Below are 19788 nucleotides of genomic sequence, written 5' to 3'. Positions count from 1 at the left end.
CTTTTTCTTTTCCAAGTAGTTATCACAACTTTTTTCTGTTTTCCATTTTATCTCTGTTAGTTATTAATTTTAATATTACAATTTAAAACTTTCCTTGAAAAACAGTAAAAATTACTGTAAAATATAGCTTTGATAAAAAATATAAAAAGCTAAAAATCAGTCAATTAAGAGTTAATAATTCTTAAGATTGAATATAAATACCATAGCTCGTAATGTATTATTTTACTTTTGTTGTATGCTATCCAGATTAACTTGCTGTGACATTGGTGGCTATATCAATATAAAAAATAAATAATTTCCCTATTAGGTAAGATAAATCATGTCTAAGGCTCTGCATTGTTGTTTTAGTCTCAAGTCTTTGAAGCGTGAGACATTCACTGTTTGCATCCAGAAATATCTTGCATCCATGTCTCCTTGCAAATATGGCAAAGATATGGCAAAGTTTCCCTCTCAAGAGAACCCAAGAAAACAAGGCAAGTGCATACCGATTACCAAGATATTGTTCAACTGTTCAACACCATCAATTTTAGACAAGAGCTGGTTCACAACAGTGTCATGGACTCCAGTGCTGCCCGCCATACTCCCTCGTTGTTTGCAGATAGCATCAATTTCATCAAAGATGATTATATGAACACCACTGTTTGCCCCAAGCTGATGAAGAAAAATCAAAGTATGTGATTAAACTATTGTCATTCTAATAGCTATCATAATATAATGTTTTAAGGAATGCAGAATAAGACTAAAGCATTTAAGCTTGTAAAGAACAACCCCACTCTAATCGTAATGAAGGGAAGAAGCTTTCAATATTCATTTGGTATAAGGCTTTATGCCATAAATAATGCATTTTTTGTGGACCTATTTCCAGTTTCAGTATTTCAGAGCAGCTCAATTAACAATAGACTAATTCATATTATTAAGATTACGAAGGCCACTAAAATACTTTAGGAAATAGAATATTACGGTCAGCTTCAGGGTTGACAAGGCTGACAATTACAATATGTACACTCAGAATTTTATGAACAAACAATTTTGTTTTAGAACTAGACAACCCATGACCCATTGGGTCATTCTTTTGAAGGTATTTCCTACCTAAACAGAGAAACAGAATAATATGGATGGGCAAAAAAGCAGTGACAGTAGGAGTGACTTTCAACTTCCTGTTGGCTTTCCCACTGACTTTCCTTGTGGGAAACTAGCAGGGAGCACCAGAAATCACAATGACATGACCGCAACTAAATAAGAATGCTGAAGTAGCCAAAACTTTGTAACTACAACTGATGAGAAGATCCTTGTAATTTCAATTACAGTAACAGTAATGATGGTACCACAATGGCAGTAATGGGTTCAAGATTTTGTATCATTAAGTTAATGGGTTTGAGATAACTTTATTCAAGCATTTTTGCACTATGATGAATCATTTGGGCTAACAGTGCATCATAATGCAAACAGAAAAATTACAAACAGGGAAGTTCTAGTAGCATATAAATATAGATGTATTCCACTCCAAACTCTCAGGTAAATTATAGAACTCACAGTTACATTGACTGAATTCCATTTCTGGCCATCCAAGTCAACAATTACAAATTCTTAAAACTATTAGAAAAATAAATAAAATATGTAGTATGAAGTATTTATCAGATTGCAATTAGGCAGAATGAATGACACAAAGGATTGCAATTCTTTCTCAAGAAGAATTATTGGTATTTTACATTTTTGGATTTTCTGCATGTTTGAGTATCATTCTGCTGAATGCTATCAACATTTCAAGTGAATGTTCCTACTGATATATAAGGAAGAGTGAGCAAATAACATTTAGAATTTATTTCATAAACAAAATTATGTAAAATTTGACATGGAAAAGTGAGAAATTAATTATCTCTTGAGATTTAGTTAGTAGTACAATAATACAATAAAATCCTGAGTTAAATTTTGGGGGTCCATAGCCATAGTCCATAGCCACAAAAGGTACTTAAGGCTGATCCACAGTGAAGAAAAAGTTGAGAACTATTCCAATACAGGATTCCTTCCTTCCAATGATGACAAGTCATGCAGGTCTAAGTCACTCTCAAATTACCATCACCACACTTATAGTTGGACATATTTAATTATTATTTGGGGGTTTTATGCAATTGATTCCAGAGTCTTACAAAATCTTTAATCTTTAATCAAGGTTAAAAACATGACTATTGGGCAAAACCAATAGTAAAATATCTGTAACTTGTCACCCTCACTAAACATGCAGCATCACTCCTTTCGGAGCAGTAATCTTCCATTCCATCTCTACCATTCTTATATAGTCAGGGCAGCATGATCCAAGGCTCTAAAAACAAAGTCTTCATCTCTGGAACAGAGAAGAGGGACCTTCACTGAAAATACTTGCATCTTCCAGATATTGACATTGTTTCAATAGACCTGTAGGAACTCTCCCCTTGGAGCTCACTGGAGAGGCAGATTGCATGAAACCTGTCTTAATAGGTGCTTTTTTTTTCTCATGAGGCAACTGGACTTTCTAGTTTTTTTTCTTTGAAGACATTTCACTTCTCATCCAAGAAGCTTCTTCAGCTCTGACTGGATGGTGGGGAATAGATATCAGTCAGTCAGAGCTAAAGAAGCTTCTTGGATGAGAAGCGAAATGTCTTCAAAAAACAAAACAAAACCCAGAAAGTCCAGTTGCCACATGAGGAGAAAAAAAAAACACCTTTGAGACAACCATGACCTGGATGACGGAGATTCTCCATAGACTATGTCTTAGTAACTGAAAGTTACCAATATCCTAACAGTTGTTAAATGCTGCCCAGTACACCTCCCATAATAAAAGTCTTACATGCATAAAATAAACCAAGCACACTACTACCCATGTGGTTGCATTCTGGATCAGTTGAAGCTACTAGAAGGTCTTCAAGGGTGGACCTATGCTGTGTAACTTCCGACTGTGAGGTGACAATTACTTAAGGGACTGTCAACAGGCTTTCTGGTTCAGAAATGGTTGCAACTGGTGCACAAAGTAGAGTTACAGTGAAGTCTCCCTTCCTTTACAAGGAGAAAAAAGAAGTCAAAGAAGCTCCCCAGATGGTAAACCACTTCTGAATAGAACGGAACAATTCATTCATGGTTAATGATTATTTCTGGAATCTGACAGCTTCCAAATCTATAGCCATCCCCTCTTATTTGGATAAAGTCTGAGACATTTTATCTCTATTTAGATATTTAGCACAGTGTCTAGACACATAGGAAGAGTACTTGATCCCATCTTTGGTCCAAGCTGCACACTGATATCCTATGGATACAGATGGTCTTCTTTGGCAGCTTTATTTTCATCATCATCATCATCATCATCACCATCATCATCATCATCATAAAAAACACCTGCTTCCCCAAGTTCTTGAGAAGGATTCAATAGATAGATAAAATCCATTGTTGACTATGAAATGAACCAATAACAATAACTCCAGGTTCTTGGGAAGGACTCAATAGGTGAATAAAAATGCCAAATCTTGTCTAAACATCTGTCTGGGGTTTGGTGAAACTCTCAAACTTTCAAAATGGGTCTGTAACCTTTTCTAGAATGATAGCCATTAGCAGATTGTGTTTTGTTTCTGTTTTTTGAGATCATGATGTTTTTATTGAAGTCTTAAATTCATTTTAACTGGAGCATGATGTCCTTCTAGAATCTGTGGTGAGAAGTTCATTGTGATAAGGGCATCTGGTTTTTAAGATGTATATAAAGGACAGCTGGCCCAAATCAGCTCTGATTGTTAAATGAAATTTTCACATAATTGGCCCTGACTATTCCTTATTTGAACTGACTAAATAGAAGCAAGGGCAAGTGGCTTTTTAATAGTGGATCAAAATGATGGATACCTTTGTTAATGAAAAAAATGAAGTAAGAATCATCTTTGTTCACTCAGATTCTAGGAATGTTTTAATAATGTTCAATATCAAAGATTCATAAAATCTAAAAGTGGGGAAACACAGAGCTGTCCAATATTTGAGCTTTTCAATACTTAGAAAAGTGACAAGTAAAGGAGGCTTAATAGAGTTATAATAAATGTATTTATTACCTCCAATAATATCAGGCAATATGCCTCTAAATAGAATTGTTTGATTGATTGGTTAGATGTTTATCCTGACTTCCTTTGGAAAATTTAGTTTCTATAATAGACATCCTCTGACATAAATTAAACTGAGGGCATATGAAGGGCAGAGAATCACACACTGAATTTTCACAACTAACAGTAGATTTCTTTCTCCAATCCTAGTATAGTTCTTTAACTACTAAATCACAGTGATTCCAGGTATTGAAAAGCATTTGCTGCAGGATTCTACTGTACCCCTGCACTGTTTACTGACTTCTCAAATCAACTAGTCTCTGTGGGAACAAAAAACAACAGCTCTATCTGCAGACTGAATCAACTCTCCTCTCTCAATCTTCCGCCACTCCATTCTATAGTTAGGGTAGCCAGACACATTGCTACGCTAAATTTCCAAATGAAAAGATTTCTAAAATTGACTGACAGTCATTGGAATAGATCCAAATTCTTTTTCTCCCCTAGAATACCCACATTAACAAAATTGCAATCCCATGAGCCACAACATCTCAAACTGCACAACACAGAGGCTGTTAAAAATGAAATATATCTTTGCCATTTCTTTCACTAATCATGTCTAGTTATTTTTAATTGGAAAAAAGATCCTTTCTATCCATCTCTACTCAATTCCATTATTCCATGAGAGAAGGAAAATATGCCATACAATGATGCAATCTCAAGCCACACATTTCTTAATAATAATTATTACATGACATGAAGGAAAGCAGTTGCCACAAGTTGCTGTTGTGGCAGTTAACACATGCTCTGCTACTTCTACTAATGGCCTGAATCCTAACCCAAACAGAACATCATGTAAACTCTTTTCATGTTTCTAAATTACCCTCTTTTGTTCTTCTTCAGCATCTGCAAAGAGCTTGCGAATGTTGGCCTCTGATTCTCCGACATATTTGTTAAGGATTTCGGGCCCGTTCACAACTTTTGGCTCCCTGGCATTCAACATTTTGCCAATCTGCCTGGCCATAAGTGTCTTACCACAGCCAGGTGGGCCATATAAGAGGATACCTTTCACATGTTTGCAGCCTAAAAAGAAAGAAGAGAGAACACAATCATGAAACTAATACAGAAAATCTTTTTTTTTTTGCCAAAATTGGTGCAAAATAGAGCAACAATTATTACTTGCTACTTATACCACAATTTATCAGAAAACTGATAAGCTTATCATATCTTACCATCTGACTATTCTTAGCCTTTCCTCCATAAGTACAATTCAAAATCATAGGTATTACTAATTATAGACAGCTTTGGATCAAATAGAACTTAATGCCTCTAGCTCAATAAATCCACCAATTAGCCATGTTTTGAGACTGCTAAAACTTTTATCTTCTGAGGGTCAAAGGATGATAACAGTACCCATGGACTAGTTCAGATATAGTATTACATGCAATTTTTTGTTCTTGGCAAAAATATGTAAAGCAAATAATAGTGGAGGCTATAAATCTAATAAATGAAAGGAGAGGAGTGACTAAGCCAAAGAGATAGGTACATGACCTTATTTCTGTAGAAGGAAATCTGAAAGTAGAGCTACAAACTTTCTTCCTATAATTGTTGGGGAGTTGGGGATGAAGCACATGGTAAATATTCCTGTGATTTCAGTAACTCCTCCAGAATACCTCAGCTCAAGCAGATTAGTTCCCTTTTTTGTTTCAATTATTTTCTTGTCATAGATTTTTATATTTCTTGAGATATCCCAGGGTGTACTGAAACTAATACCTTATTTTGGGGTGATTTTCATTTCTTTTCTAAGAAACTTGGTGAGTCAAGTTTGTTGTTTACAAAGCTGCTGAAGGGCTTCCCCGAACGCTTCCAGAAGGAAACTTCTAAACGTGTTTTACTGCAAGGAAAATCTTCCTCTTTCCTGTTCTTTTGTAATCTATTCCCTCTATGCTAATTAGGCTAAACAATTCGAAGTTGGAACTGGCTCTATTCCAAAACTTTTTTATTGCAGGGGAAAGGAAATAGGTGTGCAATCAAATATTTAAATCTCATGTTATACACTTACACAGATACACATCAATTCTAGCAGTCACCTCCCAAAATTACTAGCTATTATGAGATGAAGAAGACCAATTCTCTCCTTTCCTTTACAATTTCGATGAACACTTTAAAATTTCCATGGTTCAACTGGTTAATTACTAGGCTCAGATTTTGCCAATGTCCTGTACTTTGCCTTTAAAACTACTTTTAGCACTTAGTAGCAAAACAATGAGCTAAAATGCAGACATTTTAAAAGTTAATCTTTCCAGCTACCACAATCACCCCAGGCTATAGCGTAAGGAAAATTGGCTGAATGGCATTAACAAAATATGTCAAAATTCAAGATAACATTTTTGCACATAATTAAGACCTAATTTTGACACTGGATGTCAAGGAATACTCTGACATCCAGTACTCAGTCTAAACTTTTTCCTCCTTATTTCTTATGTGTAGCTTTCAACTTAATGTATTGAAAGATTAAAACAACATTCAACATAAATCTCTCTGCATAATAGTAGATTACTGTGTAGTGTACACTATCTTATCTCTCCATTCTCCAAGTACTGAAGGACCAGAGAGAAAACAGGAATGTTGTATTTTATATATTGTATTTATAAATAGAAATAATTTCTGCACAACTAAAAGATGTATTTATAAAATGATGGATATGTAAGAAAATTCTTTCTTTCTGAAGAACATAAGTTGCAAGCGTTTGCAGATGATATGTTTTTTTCATTGAAGAACCAATAGAAAGAGGACAAAAATTGATGAATGAATTAGAACAATTTGGAGCAGTACCAGGACTAAAAATTAATACGAAGAAAATGAAATTAATGACTAAAAATTTAACAGTAAAACAAATTAGAACTAGAAGAAGTTATGGGACTACAAGTGATACAGAAAGTATCACTTGTTAAATATTTAGGAATATGGTTGACAGCACATTGTAAGACACTAAAGGAAAACAATTATGACAAATTGATGCAACAGGTAAAGAAGGATTTAGAAACATGGGGCAAACTGCAACTTTCACTATTAGGCAGGATTGCTGCTATTAAAATGAATATTCTTTCAAAATTCCTCTATATATTTCAGATGATTCCAATTAAAGTACACAAAAGTTTTTTGAAGAACTTAACAAAATAACTGCAAAATTCATCTGGCAAAGGAAAAAAACCTAGAATAAACTTAAAGGCAATGCAGGATATGAAGAGCAGGGGAGGGCTGGCACTCCCAAATTGGGAGTTGTATTATAGTGCGGCCTCTTTAGTATGGTTGAAGAAATGGGTGAATTTAACCAATAAGAGAATATTACTCTTAGAAGGCCATGACTTACAGAGGGGGTGGCATGCTTTTTTATGGGATATTGGGAAAACTCGCCAGAAATATTTTCACAGACACCTAATCAGAGATTCATTATTGAGTAATTGGAAGAAAATACGGAAAAAAGCACTACTTAAAGATACCAATCTGGATCTCAACAGTGGAGGCAATGATCCACCTAAATAATCTAGATATTACTAAAATGATTAAATATAAGAACCTATTGGATACACAAGGAAATCTGAAATCGTGGCAAGACCTTCAAAATCAGGGATTAAAAATTGATTGGTAGGCATATCTTCAAAATCAAAGTAGACACAAACTGGACAAGAAAGAATTTGGAATTAATAATAAACTCCAGCAAATAGATAAAATTTTATTAGGATCAGGCAAAATATATATATATATAATTATTTATTAGAGGTAGAATTAGAAATTGTTAAAGGGAACATGATAGCCTGGAGTAGGAATATAGGACGTAGTATCACCTTAACAGAATGGGAAAAGGTCTGGGGTAGAAATAACAAAATCGGTAGCATACAAAGAAAATGCCTATAAAATGTTTTACAGGTGGCACCTTCCTCCTTCGTGATTAGCGAAGATGCACCCCAATATGAGTCCAAACTGCTGAAAATGAAAAAAAAAAAAAAGAGGGAACTTTCTTCCATATGTGGTGGTCTTGTACAGAAGCTCAAAAATATTGGCAGATAATTAGAAATTGGCTGGAGGAAATGACAAGAGAACAGATCGAATTTAAGCCAGAGTCCTTTTTATTAGGGATCTTTGATAAACAACTGCCAAAAAAAGTGAAATATATAATAATACATATTTTGACAGTGGCCAGATTGGCTTTTGCACAATGTTGGAAACAGCTTCATGTTCCATCAGAGGAGATGATTATTCAAAAAATTTTAAGTTGTGCAGAAATGGACAAACTAACCTTGTCATTAAAAGATAAAGACACTTCAATATATTATGACAGTTGGAACTGCTGGTACAAATGGATAGACCAAAGATAGATTTCACATTAAAAGGCAAAAGAAGATATGATAGAATCGTAGTAGTGATATACAGATATATGTAAGGATTAATTGTGTATATGGCATAAAATAAGGATAAAAAGGAGGTCTCACAAACTGTTGAAAATGAAAATGTTTTTAATTGTTTTCTATCTTTTTCTTTCTATTCTTTCTTTTAATTCTCTTTTTCTCTCTTACATTTATGTATTCGTTGCTGGTCTATTTTAATTGTAAAATAAATAAAATGTATTTTTTTAAGAATTCTTTCTGAGTTATCTTGTTTCTAGACATTCTTAGTCATCTGAATCTAGAGCAAATGTACTAAACAGCAACACTGATTACGCTGAGTGGGCCACCTTCTGATGCTAGGTACTACACTTAACATCTATATTCATGTGAGAGAACAGCAGTAGGTGAGAAGGTGAAGAAAAGTGGACAGGGCCATACCACAAACAGAATATGGCTTAGATTTTCCAGTTTTTCCAATGCTTAGGGAAGGCAATAAGTTTCTTTTTGTTTGTTCTTTTATGTGTAATGCAAGGCTTCATGCATTACCAAAATGATTATAATGAAGTAGTAAATAAAACACAAACATAAAATATGTTTATGTGTTACGGCAGGAATGTCAAACTCATCATGGCGTGGTCATGTAATATATCGCAACTTCTTCCCCTTCGTTAAACTGGGCAAGGGCATGGCCAGCACATGATGCATCTGGCCCTTGAGTTTGGCAGCCCTGTGTTAGGGTATGAAAATAAACTTACTGGCAGATGACTAAAGAGGAGCACTGTCAAAATTATTTGTGGCAGTCAAGATCTGAAATCTTTCTAAAGATGAAGATGTTCTAATGTTTTAATCCTATGTTGTTTTATTTGTGGTATATTTGTGGTATTGCCAGAATCGTTTGACAGAGAAATGGGCAGTATACAAATTCAGTAAATAAGATGAATTAATAGAATTATACTACGTTTCTGAATTTTAGCTCAGGTGGGCTTTCAAGGCAATAATACTTTAAGATGGGCTGAGTCATAGCAACCAATAATGGCTGCTATGACTCATACTCTTGACATTTGTAATTTTTTTCTAATGCATCTGCTTCGCCATTACCTTGATGGGGAGCTGGATAGAGAAAAATTTATTAGTCAATTCTTAGGTATTTGAGACAGACAGACAGAAAAGCAAACACTCAGTGCAAATGGGGGAAAGAAAAGAGAAAAATAATGAAGGTGAAAGACTAATTATACATATGAACCAGCAAGGTGGTGATAAATTAAAGGTGATCCTTGTCAAATTAGTGTCAAAGAAGAACCTGTTAATTCAGCATATAGGGAACATGATCTCTTGTGTAGCCAAAAATCAGTGAGGTGGGATTTGAATGATGAGTGATGCCAGAAAAGGGGAATCCCAGTTTGATGAGATGAGAGAGGCTACAAAAAAGCTACGAACAAGTCAGAACAGATTTTGTACAAACAAGTTTAGGGAATTTCTGTTGCCAGGCAAGCCAGTGAATGTAATCCCTTGATGCTGTATACTAGCCTCTTACTGCAAAGACAGCAAGGTAAAAAGGATACACCCAAAATCTCATCTACTTGAGTGTGCCATTATCAAGCAACTGCATGTAACTAGAATGACTGAGAGATTGTACAATACACAAATATTGTACAGTTTCATTTGATTATACACTTTCATTTGATTATGATACCAAAAGTAATTCTTAAGGGCTTATGCATACTAATCCTCTCTGACAACAATAATTTACTCTGGCAGAAACTTCAATGCTACAGAACTTCAATGGAGAGGAAACTGACTTGGCAGAAAACAAAACTTTTCTTTTTAGTGCTAAAGATAATGTAACAATAAACCATTGCTATAAGAGCACAAATAAGATTTGCAACTTGATGTTCACCAGATGTTTCATACTACAACTTCCACAGTCTTATACTACTAAGCAGGTTGATCAGGATTTAAATCCAAAACCCCTGAGAACACCAGATTACTATTCCAATATTAGATTCTTAGGCCTGTTACGTTAAAGATTGATCCACATATTCAGTTCTATTCCTTGGCAGCTATAGCTCTTATAAATAGAGATGTGCTAGTGTCAAATGTATGCTACTTTTCTTATGCATATTTCCCAATAGTTATAGGTGTTCTTGCTATCCCCTCATGACCGCATTTAAAAAATAAATGAAATTATTAAAGGTTCCTTTGAAGTTAATGCATCTACTTAGAGGAGTTTGCCTAAAGATCTGTACAGTTTAGATGTGGCCTTGCTTCACATTCTGTAACCTGTGTTGATAGATCTACTATCTTTTTTGCAAAGGAAAGAGTCTTGATTTTTTTCATGATTAAAAATGCAAAAAAACACCACCTTTCAAAATTACTCAAATGGCTCTTGTCCCTTCATCTTCATGAGACATTGTGTGGAACTTCAGAATCAATAAATTACACAGCAATTTAGCAAGCACTCGTGAATAATATCTGATGAATATCCTTATTTTCTAATTTTTATTTTCAAACCTAATATTTATTTTATTTTGTTTGTGCCTTCAAGTTTTTGATTCCTGGCGACTGTATGGACTAATTCCTGCATTTTTCTTGGGAAGGTTTTCAGAAGTGATTTGACAATGCCCTGTCCTAGGGCTGAGAAAGGGTGACTGGCCCAAAGACACCCAGCTTGAGTTATGCATAAAGTGAGAATAGTGCTAAGTCTCCTGATTCCTAGTCTGGCACACTAATCCCTACACCAAACTAGCATTCTTTTACCTACATATTTATATTTTTTTCTAATGGGCCTCAGAAAATATGCATTTTTTCAGTGCATTTAATTTCCTTGAAATTTCTAAATCTCTTTACACAGGAGAAGTCTTTTTGAAAAAAACATAATTATAAACTACATTAACTAACCTGTTCTCACTTGGTTTCTCTAATAGTTTTTAGTTGTAGATTATCACTTCTATATCGGTTAAGATTCAAAGTGTATTATAACAGAATTTTAATGAAACCCTTTTCATATAATTCTTGTTGTTATAAACTTTCCTAGATATTTATAGAATTAATTTGTAGAATATAAAGGAATAAAATTAAGCTTGGCATCAATTTTAATTCTGAAGAGAGTAAATTTAAGCATTTAGGAAAAGAGTGCTGCTGACAGCTGAGCAATAAATGTATTATAATTCTTTGGGAGTTGTCAATCTCTGCTACAGTTTTTGAAACAGACTAGTTGCAAAAGTAATCTCCATCTAGTCAAGAGATCTGAGAAAAAATATTTTTTTAGACTCTTATCTTTGATCTTTGGCCATTACATATGACATTCTTCTGAAATAATGATTAAGGATAACCTACCAATATTACAAGTATCTGTTTTATTGGCTTGGGAACTGTATTTAACAAAAGCCCCTGTAGTCTCCCAACTATATGGGCAATGGCACTGCTATCCAGAAACTTCAGAAATGATAGCACAGACCAGGTGAGCTAACCCAGCGGAACATATGCATGTTCAAAACATGCAGCCCAGTCCCCAAATCCTACTTCATCTCATAAATTTTGATTATGATGGGGAATATGCACTAAAAACAAATGTTTTGAAACCATTCTTGACAAAGAGCAATACAATTTTTCGAAGCTGCAACATATGAATGCAAGTTATCCTAGACTAGTATCACACTTTCTAATTAATAATTCTAATGGAAGCAAGCCACAAGGGTAATCACACTAGGTCTCTAAATATAGGAAAGTCCATCTGAGGCCTAAAAGTACCACTGAACCTATTCCCTCTCCTCCCATAAAGTTGCCTAACCCCCTTTTAGAATTAAAACTGTTCATTATTGCAAAGAACCATATTTCATCTCCTCTGAATCTACCAGTTATCAGAGGGCTGCCCAGGGTTTAGTATTTACATCAGCAAGGGTAAAAATCAGTAGAACTGATTGGCAGGAACTGGAGATGCCACAGATTAAACCTGGGACCTTCTCCATACAAAGCACACACTCTACAGCTGAGCCCTCCCCCACACTTTCACCTCTCTGCACCTAATAGCAGTCTCTGTACAAAATGTCCCCACCTGGCTAACATGGAAAACTCTGAAAACATGAAGACAGGCTTCCTTTCAAATAGACAGGTGATGACAAACTTCAAAATGAAGCTACCCTGTATCTCTTCTAGCACTACCTGCATTTGCATCTTATCTCCCTTCTGAGAGAAAAGCAGGCAGTGTATCCAAATGTCAGCATTGTTAACAGACAGCTTTTAAAACTTAGCCTCTTCCTTAAGATAGGTTGTATCTAAATGCCTCTGCTTACCTTCATTTGCTGATCAAAGGTCACTCCTTAAACAGGGTACCAGTTTTTAATTATTTGCTAAACCACTAGTAATGGACAATTCACATGGGAAACTTATGCCCATCAAAATAACAGAAAAAGATTACAAAGTCCAAAGACAATGTTGTCAGTATGCCATTCTCAGTAGTTTGACATTTGATACAAATTAAAAGGAGATAACCACATCATTAACCTAGTTTGCAAATGCCAGTCTGAAATGCCACTTACAGGATTATTTGTTATGCTTTAGTTCCCAATATCCCATTCACTCAAACTGCCACATTTTTCCTATTGTTTAATGCATGGCTAAGTGACACTGGTATAACAGAAATAAGCCACACTGGGGAAAGAATTAATGTTAATGCACAATTATTAGGCACAATAACTTGGCTAGTTAAGGACAATGGAATGTATAGTTAAAATAGGCCTGGAAGGGTATAAGTTCAGGCCAGCTGCTTTAACAGTTTGGCTCACAGAAGTCACAGATATTTACATGGAGAGGAAAGAAAGCCAAGAAATTTTAGAATTCGAACAGCATCATTTCTGTAACAGCTTACAGAGTCTCTGTAAGGAGGCATGTCTGAAGATTATACTTCAAATATCAATTGTGAAAGACAAGATAGGACAAATTGGAGATGTGGAGAATACTGCAAGTATTGGATGTTAGCAAATGTACTTTTCGTATTTAGGCATGACTGCAAGTGAGAACTAAAATGAAAACCACAAGTTGCATAGTTAAGGAAACTATTTTCCAGACTGAAAGTCCCAAATGCTTATACAAATACATGACCTTGGTCCATGAATTGAATCTGAGTGAAAATGACAGTATTATAGAATGTATTGAAAAAAAAACCCTGTAACCATTTTTTAATCATGTTCTGGAGATTTCTGGCCTTCTTATCACATATCACTCATATCCAATGACTAGAGTCAGAGCAAATAAACTTATTCTAAAGCAGATAAGATAATAGCTACATGCATAGTGGCTCTTTCTAGTGATTACAACGTGTTTAAGCATAATATCTATTGGCCTCCAGTGCTACAGTAAAACTAAGACCACCTGCAGGAAAAATGACAATGAAAGAAGATGAATTGGAACCAATAGACCCTCTAGGATTTATGCAAACTGGAGAACAATTATCTCTTCTGATGGAATGCAAACAAAAAGAAAATCAGATTAAAGCAAGAATTCCTAATGCGTACTGAGAAAAGCCCTGGGCTAAAAATAAAAATTGCACATCTTTAAACATAACTTGAGCCCAAAAGTGGGACTGAGAGCTTGCTTTTTATTATTATTATTTAACTACATTTCATTTACTGTAATTTTAGGCTTTTAGCAAAATCACAGCCGCAGAGGAGACACACCAGCAGCCTAACTTTCTAAAAGCTCGAAATGAGAAGGCAGCCCAAAACGTGCTTGAGGATTACAGGATAGGCCACCAACATTGACGGGTTGCAATTCATTTAACCTTGCTTTCAGCCATCGAATTTTAAATTTTATATCATTGATCCACAATTGCTAGCAATTTTCTAGAGCTTTTAAAAATCTAGCATGGATGTTTACTGTAAAATACAGAGCTATAAATTTAGTGTCATTTTTCATCATACACTTCTTTGATACAAGTAAGCTGGTAAACATGTCCATTCTATTTTGGAGTTAATTACAATATTTACCCATTAGGTATTGCTTTCATTAACTCAGGTTTATGGTGCGGCACTATTTATTAACATTCCTAGAAATTGCAGCTATGAAAATTATGTAAAGGTATGTATTATGTATCTGGGTATTATGTATAGGAAGATCCTTATTTCCTTAAATGACTAGATCATTGAAATGATAATTAAGGGCCTTAATTCACAAATATTCAAGGTTCTGTGTTAATAAATAAAAATTGCAATGAAAATCACATAATCTGGGAAATGATGAAGAGGCCTAATATACCTCAAACATTTACATTTATTGCAGTAAGAATTTCATCATTTGACACTCCTGGCTTTTTCCATTATGCATAGATTAACCTTAAAGAAGCCAGAAGCTTCCCAATTTTGTTGTTAAAATCCAACTAATAAGCTTCCCTTTGGCATTTGGGAAGAGGAGTCAATGCAGCTTCTTCACTGTAATAAATTTGTTTCTTCTTCCTTCAGATTGTATTCTTGAATAGTTACTATTCACTTCAAAGGTAGCCTAGATGATCTCAGGGTGAAAGCTACCTCCAAATTCTACCAGTCCACATCTATTGCCTCACAATAGGCATGTCTTTGTGGATTCAGCAAAGTGTAGTTGATTTATATTCCTGTTTTTTCCCCATTTCATTTTACAAATGGAAGAGTTATAGAATCCTATTCTGAAGCAAACTCTAATGCAGATGATCAATCCCGCCAGGCTATACAGCTGGCACATTTATCATTTTTCATTTGTGAGGCAGAAGAACAGAGAAAGGTAAGGAAAACACAGAGAGGGAAAAGATCTTCTCCTGCTATACACAGACTCCAAATTTTTTTCTTCTCTTTTTCCGTCATGAATTATTATAGTAAATCTGAACAGATGTCAACCTGGCATTTGAACTCTGAAATATAGTTGGAAAAGCAAGTTATAACTAATGCAGAGAAAAAGGATGGGTGTCAGAAAGCAGCCCTCTTCTTCAAATTTCAGATAAGCTTCTCTTGCCTAAGGGAGGGGCCTGTCGAAAAGAAAATGGAACTGGAATGGAAAACCTTGCTTAAAAAAAAAGCAACTTCTCTACTTGAAAAAGACTGTAGTTTGTCTGGGGAAACAAGCATTTGGGCTACAAGAGACTCAATCCGCATCATCTTCTGTCAGGAAGTCACAAGTTTGTTGACTTCTGAAAAATTAACTCAATCAGTGGCCAACAGAAATTTAAGAAGTATGAATTGGTTGAGGTAGAACAACTCCATGAAACAAGGAATGGCTGCCCTCTGTTATCACTACCACATCTTGTATTTCCCCTCGCTTCCATTCTATAATTTTTGAAGATTGCCTGGAAAAGTCCATGCAGTTTCTTAGCAAGGATTTTCAGAAGTGATTTACCCATTGCCTCTTTCCTAGGGTTGAGAGAAAGTCTCAGGGTCACCAAGCTGGCCTTGTGCCCAGGCAGAACTAAAACTCATGGTCTTCTAGTTTCTAGCCTGATTCCTTAACCACTATACCAATCTGGCTCTGTCATGTTCTTCACTGCACTTTAAAATGAAACATACTGAAGCATTACAATGGCACGTTTCCAGTTTTAATTAAGAAGTATGCTTGGATCATCAGACATTTAAGCTGGCAGAATAGTCAATCTAGAAACTGTCCTAGAAACAGTAAAATGGTATAATTTTCTCTTCATTTTGTTACTTGAATTGTTTTGTAGAAGAAAACAGTTTGTCCAATCCTGTCCATTTGCCTAGAGTGACTTGAAAGTGATTAAATAGATAGGAGGAGTTTTTTAAGTCTTCAATTCAGCTGAATGAAATTTTTAATTCTTGTTACATAAACACTTTAGGGTTAAGCAAACATTGAATTGGCTATGTTGGCAGACTGAATATATTTCAAAGTTTCAAAGCTGCCCCAACCCACAGTTCATGGACCAGCACTGGGCCATGGCATGCCAGAAACTGGGTCATGCAACAAGAAAGACCCATCTGCAGGATGCAGGCAATGCATGAAATCACACTCCCTCTGGTCTTCAGAAAACCTCTCTCCATGGAGGCCCAAAAGGTTGGAAACCGCTGCTTTAGAGCACCTGTTGATTGTGCAATGAACATACTATCGTCCAGCTTGTATCAACAGCCTACATAAAAAGTAATTTCAGTTGCACTGGAACACTGAAAAGGTTATTTTATTTTTATTGACCTTACTTAGCCTAAAGCTGTGGGGAAATTATATTTTAGTTTTCTTATCGCATAAATCTTTAGTACATTTCTTGCTATGGCAAGATCACAATTTCTCTCAATCCATATTTTTATCCTTGCATTGGCCCTTATTGTGTTCCTTTGGGCAGGGCTGTAATTTCTGTGATATGCAATGGGACCATATAATATCATAACATCTACTTATTTTTGTTTGATACAAACCCATTTGCTCTACAATCTCGGGTGGGAATACTCGAGAGGCAAACGCCCTTCGGAATATGTCAGAAAATTCTTTATCAAGACCTCCAATACCCATCTTCTCAAAATTCCAGTCAGGGTTGATGATAGATTGACGGTTTTCCCGAGTTTTGGATTTGCCTATAGAAAAAAAGAGAAAATTCAAGACCAATAATTTCATTAAGAACTGTTACAGATGGCTATGATAAATTTCAAATACACTATTACATATATCTGATGCATAGAACATCTCATTAAGAACAGGAGCTAAGAATTATTTCAAACTCATTTAGTTTAGAATAGATTCAAAGACTGCTGATAACTTCACTATATTAGAAAATATAGCCCTTGTCTAAAATGTCTTTGCATGTATAAACAAACAAACAAAACATACATATATCTTTCAGACTTAACAAGAATTTAGTTAGCCAAGTTTTCATCCCTATATTTTCTTGTGTTTTAATAAATAATATACGTATGTATAATTCCATGCAAGCAGAAAACACTATTTTAAGTTGGATAGTTAAAGATTCTTCTCTGCTTTTTTACAAGTAAAGGATATAATAAGATATAATGTCACAGAATCATATAATAATACATCACAGAGCTTACACTAGATTTGCTATATTTTTTAATCGGGACAGACCAATACATCATGCTGAACTTTTGATTTTTGCTCATCACATGACAAGTTATGAAAGATTATTCAAATACCTGGAAATCATATTTTTCTTTTTGTTTAGCAGAAACAATTTTCTAGATTTCATAGATTTGGAAATATGTTTGAAAACACTGCAGAGCACTGTAGTCATCCAAGCAATTGTGTTTTTCATCATTCTAGCATCTTTCCTCTAAGAATAATATTCTAACAATACCAAACTAGAAATTTGTCCATGATTAACTTGAGGTTAAAGCAGAAATAAAGAATGTTCTCTCTCTCTCCCTCTCCCCCCCCACCCCCTCTCTTTCTTTCTTTCATATTTATTATCCACCACATTTCCCTCATAGACGAACTCTAGTTCATGTACCATATACTTTGGCATAAGGAGACTGACAGAGGCATAATAAGTTTATAATAGGCATAACACCCTTATTTTTTGCAAGTGCAGGAGATTCCATTAATAATTTGTTTCCAATAATGACTTAATTTGAAATAGTAATTAGTAACGGTCAAAAATCTGAATGAAGTTTATAAATTAACATTATCATCCATTAATTTTAAGAAATTAGAAAAGGGTAAAAATATATTTTTCTCAATGCATGAAAGGAGGATGGGAGGAAAGGTTATATTTAGCTATTATGTATCAAGGGGCCAGAATATCTAACCATTCTATCCATAAATCATTCTAACTGTCACACAGAAAGTTACTTATATATTTCTAGACAGAATATATAGTAGCTATTGGTAAACTAGATCATGTCTATCATTTCACCAATCCATTCTGTAAACAAATTAGAATTAAAAATCAGTCCCAAACAATTTTCTTAATATTAAAGGGAAAAGAAATTTTAAAAACCCATACTAATGGCTGCAATAATATGCATCATCTTATGTATGCCTGTTTATTAACCCATAACTCTAATTTCTTTCCTGCAACATGGTAACTTCTGGGGCCCAAAATATGCTCGAGCAGGGGGTTGGACTAGATGATCTCCAAGATCCCTTCCAACTCTGTTATTTTCTATGTTTAAATGTGCTTTAAACTGATAAAGCTCATCGCCTTCACACAAAAATCTGTTTTCTTAATTTGAATAAAATAACTGAAGATAAGAGAGAACATTGTTTCTACAACACTTGGAATCAGGAATGCTGGCTGGCCTGTTGCAAATGGCTCAGAGTTCTAATGATCTATTCAGACCCTGCTAATGTACTTCTCCTCTTCTACCTTCCATTAAATTTCTACCTTGAAAAGCCAATTCAGCAGGTCTATAATTTGTAAGGTACATCACCTAGGGAGTTAAAGCTGGTGTAATTCAGTCTTCTTGAACTTGGAGATCTAGTTTAAAGTGTGGACTTCACCTCCCAGAATTTTTCAGTCAACATTAAGAAGCCTTGGAACTGAGATCTACACTATTTATATAGCAAAGTCTGTCAAGCTTTTAAAATAATATTTTTTACTATATTATCACAAAAGAGCAGATAAATGACTCAGACCAGGAACTGGAATCTAGGGGAAATAAAGGATTAAAAGTAAAAAGACTAAGAGCTGGCATGAGCCCAAATAAGACTGAAGAAAAAGTAGGTAAGAAATAAGGATAAGAAAAAGGGAAGAATGCTTTGGACAGTTGTTCTATGAGGATTGATGGAATCTAACAAAATCCATTCTGGGAGTCCACATGTACATTACATCACTGTTTTCTTCACCACTTCTTTCTTTTGCTCTCTAATTCTCATTGTTCCTAGCACTCTATAGTCTCCATGCCACATACATTCTTCCTACTTCATATGGCTGCATTTTGGCATCTATTTTCTTGCATGCAAAGCTACACTGGCCTTTGGCATGTTAGTTTCTCTAAAAGGCCTAGAAGGAGTGAAACAGGAACTCTGCTGAAGTATTTTGTTATTGTGTGCAACATATTGGACAATGGTACCCTATAACCACGTCAGAAGATCTAGATAGCAATAGACTAATGGCTTTGGGGTCAAGAGAAAAAAAAAGGGATCAATGAATGGGCAATTGCAGGCTACAAGGATTTGAACGACAGAAAAGTGGAAACAAGAATAAAAAAGGAATAAAAAAAATAATGGGGGAAATACAAGACCACAGATAGGACTTTGATTATGAGGGGCTGTATAAATTGACAGGAAGGAAAGTATGGAGACTTGAAGCCATATATCCTGGAATCAAAGGTGTTAGAGGGTGGAAAGAGAAGGATTATGTTCTTAGTTTAGTCTAGATTCTGAGGGGGAGTGGAGTTCACTGCTATTTACTCTTGTCTATGAAAGAGGTGCAG

At 35.0% G+C, this 19788-nt stretch overlaps 1 protein-coding gene across 5 annotated transcripts in view; it reads right to left on the bottom strand.

Moving 5' to 3' along the window:
- NSF (N-ethylmaleimide sensitive factor, vesicle fusing ATPase) overlaps nt 1–19788 on the bottom strand; it is a 71904-nt gene that overhangs the window by 22946 nt on the left and 29170 nt on the right. For all 5 annotated transcript variants that reach the window (XM_026718224.2, XM_026718223.2, XM_087915549.1 and 2 more), the window contains 3 exons: nt 16819–16974; nt 4930–5129; nt 486–651 (listed from right to left, as the gene is read on the bottom strand). In XM_026718224.2, coding sequence (XP_026574009.2) covers nt 486–651; nt 4930–5129; nt 16819–16974 — 522 coding nt within the window. The remainder of the gene's footprint in view (nt 1–485; nt 652–4929; nt 5130–16818; nt 16975–19788) is intronic.

This window comes from Pseudonaja textilis, chromosome Z (assembly GCF_049901715.1).
Source record: "Pseudonaja textilis isolate UNSWEBS1 chromosome Z, rPseTex1.2, whole genome shotgun sequence".
Lineage (NCBI taxonomy): Eukaryota > Metazoa > Chordata > Lepidosauria > Squamata > Elapidae > Pseudonaja > Pseudonaja textilis.
Note: the sequence above shows the minus strand (reverse complement) of the source record. Positions and strands in the feature narration are given on the sequence as shown.